Source organism: Schistosoma mansoni, chromosome 2 (assembly GCF_000237925.1).
Source record: "Schistosoma mansoni strain Puerto Rico chromosome 2, complete genome".
Taxonomy (NCBI): domain Eukaryota; kingdom Metazoa; phylum Platyhelminthes; class Trematoda; order Strigeidida; family Schistosomatidae; genus Schistosoma; species Schistosoma mansoni.
This window is the reverse complement of record NC_031496.1, coordinates 6,984,259-6,991,543: the sequence shown is the minus strand read 5'-3', so window position 1 is coordinate 6,991,543 and position 7,285 is coordinate 6,984,259. Positions and strand designations below refer to the sequence as shown.

At 34.2% G+C, this 7,285-nt stretch overlaps 1 protein-coding gene across 1 annotated transcript in view; it reads right to left on the bottom strand.

The window, feature by feature from the left end:
- Smp_140710 (hypothetical protein) overlaps nucleotides 1–6,928 on the bottom strand; it is a gene marked incomplete at both ends in the record, with an annotated part of 22,239 nt that extends 15,311 nt beyond the window's left edge. Inside the window, one exon of the mRNA XM_018795504.1 lies at nucleotides 6,487–6,928. Coding sequence (XP_018649810.1) covers nucleotides 6,487–6,928 — 442 coding nt within the window. The remainder of the gene's footprint in view (nucleotides 1–6,486) is intronic.
- Nucleotides 6,929–7,285: the final 357 nt, after the last annotated feature.

Below are 7,285 nucleotides of genomic sequence, written 5' to 3'. Positions count from 1 at the left end.
AACTGGATGGTTTGGTCATGGAGCTTTCATTGTTCCTCTGAACGACATCATCAGCACAAACTTCAAGAGGAAGTGAAGTGTTTGAATTTCTTCCCATGCAGTTCACAGCTTGTTCTGTACACCTCGATGTTGATTGGTTCTTGTTGTGAACTGCATGTGGAGAAATTCGAACACTTCACGTCTACCTGAAGTTTACGCTGATGATGTAGTTCAGAAGAATGATGAAAGCTCCATGACCAAACCATCCAGTTCAGAGAGCAAAACTACATCAAAAGTTATATATTTTCAAACCATTGACTACATGTGATTGAATAATAGAGAGAGCAGTGTTAAAATAAAGCACAGAGCTTAAGGTAAGAAGTGCAAGTTACTTGATAAGGACTTGTATAAACTGAGGTAGATGGAATAGGTGCAACTATCTTGAACCACTGTTTATTAAAACACGTACTAGCGATTGAAATAGTAGTTTAAAATAAAAATCAAGGATGGTCAGACTCAATGGTAACATAAAAATTGTAACGGTGTTGATTATTGGTAATAAATAGGAAATAAATGTTTTCTAACAAATGTTATCAAGCTTATAGTATTCAATTTTTGGAGACGTAAGATGATTTAAATGACTGACTGTCGTACGGCCACATTTTCCCTTTTCTGTTCATTTCTGTCTTCAGTGAAATTTGTCACATTTCATATAGACACGACAGTAAATTAACAGGGTGGAGAGCGATCACAACAAAAGAATAATATCAATAGTAGCCAAAAGCTGAATAAAAGAAATATATTTAAATAGGTTCAAATGAAACTAGGGAAGGAAAGATACCAACCAATACTGAAACTTAAGTTTTAGAGTAATATGAAAGAAAAGTAAATCTATCACCAATTTTCACCCATATTACTGAGGGTCTACAATCATACATCATGATAATCTCATAGATCATAACCATCTATTTCATAAATCCTAAAATTATTCAGATGAATAATCAATGATTTCATGGATTGATAACTTCTATGAATCTATCTCTCCCGACCATTGCTGCTACCTTGACGTGGTGGTCGGGCTTGCCTATCGTGATGGACCAATCGAGCTATACTGACTGGAACAATCGTTCCTCAAGGTCCTACCATGCCAGACAGGTCGGTTGAAGAGCGGTAAGACTAAAAGCAGCAAACCCAAGGTCCGAAGGCGAAGTCGTACTGCTGACTGTACAGAGGTGTGACAGCAGTAAGGTGTTTCCTTCAGATAACCAGCATAACAGCGATGCTGCCTTCCCACAAGGAGGGGTGGGATTAGAAAAGGTCGACCCTAAAAATGAACACCTCGCCTTATCCCACGGATATCCATCTCCAGCGGTAACGTCCTTTGAAGAACGGAGCTAACACAGAAACTACCCACAAAAAGGTTGTGTGTGACCGACCTCAAGCAGTTGTCCTATGGGCACTGCGGTCACGCTCTCAGGTCATTAAGACCACTTCTAACCCGATTTCCTTTTCAGGTACTTCTAGAAGAACCCTTCCACGTTGTGGGCAACCGGGAAGTGATAACTGCCCTCATACCTCTAAAAACATTCAAGATGAATCTGTCTCTACCTGTCTAAACCTTATTCTAACCTACTTCTACTCTACAGAACATAGTGAATTGGAGTAACCAGTATCTAGACATGATTAATAACTGAGAACAGAAAGCATATACATACATAAATCATTTAAAATTCCATGAACCTTTTAGTGATTAGAATTTCTACATATTTTTAAATACGACAAAATAATTGATAACTTATTCACATGCTTACTATTTGTCAATTATTAGTGTTAACAATCAAATTATGATTAATTTTCCTTGTTTTTCTCATTTAAAAAAAAAGTGTAAATCCATTTGTTATTCGAAGGTGAAACTTACCTCGATTACCAGGAAACAATAATTTCAAAAAAGGATAAATACCAAGAGTTACAATATGTGAATTTTTAAACAAGTATTACATATACCATACATAACGTGTAAAAAAAATGAGACAATGATGAGAATAACTATGTCAGGATGTATACAAGTATACTAATGATACGGTTGTACTTACTTTATGTTCAAGAGTTACATGTATCTAATAGTTGATCTATATGTGAACGCACACATGTAATATTAATATGTATGCAATAGGGGTTAGGCAATAAAAGTAAACTTACGCATCGATAAATTCATGGAAAGAGATCAACAACTAAAAACACAGTTTTTTTATAAGATCACACAGACTTTCAAGCAATATGAATGATCCTATTATTAAAAGATTAAATAGATACATTGTAGTCCGTACATTTACATATTTCCACATTTTAAAAATATGAATTTTGTGACAAAAAAACATTTGTTTTGAGACAAAGTCAAATATCATTAATTTGTATCGCGATCCAAGTTGCAATATCTAATTTTAAGATAACGAAAGGGGACGTTAACAAGATCAGAAGTGGAGATGAATTCATCTCAATCAAAACAATTATATGGACGAATGATAGATTTCAAAAAAAGGTTGAATGGAATTGAACAGTAAAAAGTTACTAATGAAACCGAATTCAAACCATATCACCTGATGGTTCCAAACAACTGATGAAAAAAAACACCACCGAATAAAGTGAGTACTTGAATACTACCAGTCTACTATTATTGATTTATTTTCATGATGTTTTTTATTCACTTCACTCAGTGATATAGTAAAGTAAAATCATTACGGCAACCCAGTACCAAAACTATTATAGCTTGTGATGTTCACCGGAAGATTTCTTGAAAAAAAATCATAGTCATCAACGTTTGGGTTTTATTTATTGATTTAAACACATACATATTGGTACAAAAGGGCACCAGATACATATGCGCCACACAATAATAATAATAATAGTAATAATAATAATAATAATAGTGCAAATTGTCTGGCATATAGTAAGCGCGTAATTAGGATTTTCAGTACAAGTCATCCTTTCATTTATTTGTGTGAGGGTTGTGATACTGCCCAGGTGCCCAAACTGAAGCAGGTGGTTTCCTCAATGGGCCACACCCAGAGCCTTTGACCTAAAGATCTGATCCACAAGGCAGTGGAGCATCGTGAGGAGATGCAGTCCCATGGTAGCCGGTGACCAACAATTGGTTCATACACCATTTGTTCCTTCAGGATACTGGAGCCCATGTGCACCATTGGTTTGGAATCAGGGTTTTCCAACTCCCCTAGGTGAACTTTCTGTGTCCACCAACCCGGTTAAAGCGCCGGACATTCACTTTTCGTCTTCTCAATCTCATGAACAATACCCCCGCCACGAGAAGGCAGTGAGTAGGACTTCCCTGACAGAGGCTATATTTTCGCGTGGCCATGTGAGAGCACTTGGAGAGGGAGAGCGGACTCTCCCTACTCTCGGCCGTACCAGGGCATTTGGGGGCGAATAAAGCCATATGGTTATTATCATTATTATACAGACAATGGAACTTCTCAGTAATTTTTGTTTTATTCGCTCCATTTGCTTTGTCACCAAGAAATAAAAAAAAGATTGTAAGTTTAGCATACTGGATTTGTACATATTTGGAATGAAGTGAATATTTTCATTTGGTTTTCGGTTATTTTTCTTTTTATCTATTAATTCGTAACTACCATAGGTATTTAGAAAAAACAGGTTTCAAATGTATTTACTTTAAGTACAATTATTATGATTGTCACGTTTTGAATGAATTTGACTGACACTATTTCTTGTACTTTATTGTGTTTTCATTAAACTATGCTCAAATGAAACTAAGAAGTCACTGAATATGCTTAATATTTAAACAACTCAATGTTTATGTCAAAGGGTGTGATTGTTGATTGTAGATTTTCCCCGTCGCCACTAATACGTCTCACTGATTGAACGCTATATTTCTAGCAAGACTTCTAATCAAACGCTGATTGGATAAAATGCTTCTTAATGTTTCCTGAGCTTGTCATGTCTATTGCGAGAAATTTTCAGGATCATCCCAACAGAGCGATACATGAATAAAACAGAGGCAATTATACCATATGGAAATATATTCTGAGTATATATCGCTTAAAAATTTTCCACATCTCTAACACTCGTAAAATAATTACAGGCAATTTAATTCGGTAGCTAGACTACAGTTACACTTTGCCCTATATCAATAAATTAATAGTTATCTTCAAAATATATGTATGTTTAAAAATAGGCTCATTGCTGAATTACCATGGCTTATTTATGACGGAATTATAGGTCTTAACAAGTAAACACATTTAAAGTAGTTTAATAAAAATCAACAACATGAACTGGTAAAAAAATATATAAAATAATAGAATAAGAGTTCATTCATAAGACATTATCTGTATTTATTCCATGGTTATCATGAAACTTAGCTTGAATAATGATACTCAATAACCATATATTGATTCATATACTAGACCTTAAGCCAAACTTAATTTATAGTACAGGTGTAACTTATTTACGAGGTACCGGTTTATTCACTGAAATTAAGATCACACTGTGACCTAGTGATACTATTCAGCCCCCAAAACTGAAGGTGGAGTGTAGAGTTTGAAACCAAGTGTTCCAACCACTCTATATCACTTCGTTGTGTAACAGAAACGATGAAATAGTTATTCAAGGTTTGATTGATATTTAATTAGAAGAAATGAAACTAAAAACAATCATTAGATTTAGTTTCAAACCACAATTGACAATGATCTATATTATTTAGCTATATCATCTCTGGAGTAACACACATGAATTTAAACGTTGTACAGAAAGGCTTAGAATCGGTAATAATGGAGTGAATGTATTCGATCTTTGTATTTTCTTAGGTAGTGAGTCTCCAAATTACGTCACGCTTTTTTTGTTTGGCAAATTTATTATTTCTTTTGGAATAATAATGCCTATGCATAAACGTTTCTATAACTAATCATAGTGTTAATACTTCTACTACCACGGGATTTTTCTTGCCCATTTTATTTCAACGTCCCAATGTGGTGTGACAACTTGGACAGATTTACATATGCGCCAGGTTTCACGATGCATAAGACAAGTTGACTGAAGGACTTTAAATAAACTACTAGACAATAAGGCACGATAGTTATTTTTCCATATAAAGAGTCATTTCATAGACTGAACACTCTTCTACCTCGTAAAACCAGTTCTGATAACGATATGGTATCTAGTGAACCAATATACTTAGAACCTGTACGAACATTAGAACTGATGTTTAGAAGTGCCTCTTTTCTCAAAATCCGATGTTTACCGTTCTCAAGCACATGAACATCACTTGATATTAAAATTATTTCCATGATATTGTTGCCGAATGCAGACAACTTTATAAAGACAACAATAGCCGAAACAGAAAGCCCTCAAATATTCTCACCTCGAAGAAGTCATGTCTTACAGCCGAAACCAAGAATAAGCATCACAGAGTGCTAGACATTCAGTCTTTTAAAGTCAGTCACTATTTTTATAGAGTATTACGGTTCGGAGTTAAACCAAACAAGAGTCATCCAGAGTATTGTATGGCCAGAAAAGTTTTATGGAGCAAAATAACCGTTAGTCCACTTCTACAAACTACTGCAATGTGATATGAAATTATGGAGTTTATTTATCAACATAAATATGGACACAGCGTGTGATGAAGTCGTTTTATAGACCATACGTTTAGCCTAGGATTTACCTTTACCTTCGAAGTTTATTAAGTAAAGTGAGCAGGTGGTTAGTGCTATATTACATTATCATTGTTTCAGTCCGAACAAGTATAAATTACATGAAAGTAAAAACTCAAAAAAGTCGTAGTTATAATCAATTTAGAGCCTGGTACAACCGGAGTTCACCCAAGTTGTCATATTAATTATACAAATATATGGTTTTTTAATAGCATTTGAAAAGTTTCCATTCAAGAGTCAGAACTGGAAAATCTGAACTTCAGAGTATACTCAAAAGATTATTTCACTTCTACAGTCTACCGTGGAATTTTACTTCTATCGTTTACTGGAAGCTATTCTCCAACTGAAAAGTCTTACTCTCTTCCAGAGATTAGATAGCAAAATGGCTGCGGATCGCTCAGAGAAAACAGCTTTCTTTCCAGATAATTCCATGTATTTTACAATGTGCAACTTAATGTACTCTATTCCGACCCACATCCACTACCACTAATTGTTTCTTATCTAGATCACAAATGGTCAGTCTATGGTATACATTCAAACATCTATTACATGAGACTTCGAGTGACATAAGCTAGTTTAGTCAAATCAGTACACAATCTTAGGAATTAGTAAATGAATGTTAACAATAGATTAAATGTGGTAATTTACAAAAACAACTAATACTAATGAATACGTAGAAGTTAGTAAATAATCTACATAAATAATTAGTATAGTATCACGTACATATTTAAACAGGTTCAAGTATAAATTTTTGTTGTAGGGAAAATCCGCAACAATAAAAATTTAACTCAGATGAAACATAACAACATAAAGCCAATATACTAACCTAATTCCCCAGCCGCAATATCTGTCATTAATGGATCAGTTAGGTTTAATTTAGGTTGTTCGTCGTCGCCATTACCAACATCAACATCATTATCATTCATAATAATACTCGGAAAGTCAATGTTTTTATCATGTACTTGGTTTATACCTCTACTTGTCATATAACTGAGGTTATCTGAGAATGGATCACAACACCGACATGAGCATGTAATGACTTGTCTGCAAGGGAATATTGAATTTATAGGATATATCTGATTCGGTGAGCAAAAGGATGAATTTTTTGATTTTGGTAAAGCAAATGAAGACTGTACAGAATTACAATGAACAGTGGTATTGGCCGATGCCAGTCTTTCATACCTTCCAGAGAGTAAATAATCCATATCACAGTCAAGATCATCGCACAACCTTGACTGTTCTTTAAAATCTGAAGACCAAGAAGACATTTCCATGTAGAGTTAGAGATAGGGAATCAAGAACTAATAGCTTTACAGTAGATTTCTCCGAATGCTATTTTTTGTTTTAAAGTGTTGTTTACATACGTACCAGTGCGTTTACATTGAGCTATAAGAAAAAAAGAAAGTAAGCCTTAACAAACGGTGAATATATATATATATATATATATATATATATATATGGAGCTTAGGCGGATGTTCTTAAACATCAAAAACTATCGATGACTTGGTAAAAGTATTAATACTATAAAATTTCCGGATACTGTTAAAACCTTGTCAACTAAAGTGAACCCGACCTTCATATAGCTGTTATCAATAGTCTAAATCAAATTATGTTGCTTTTCATGT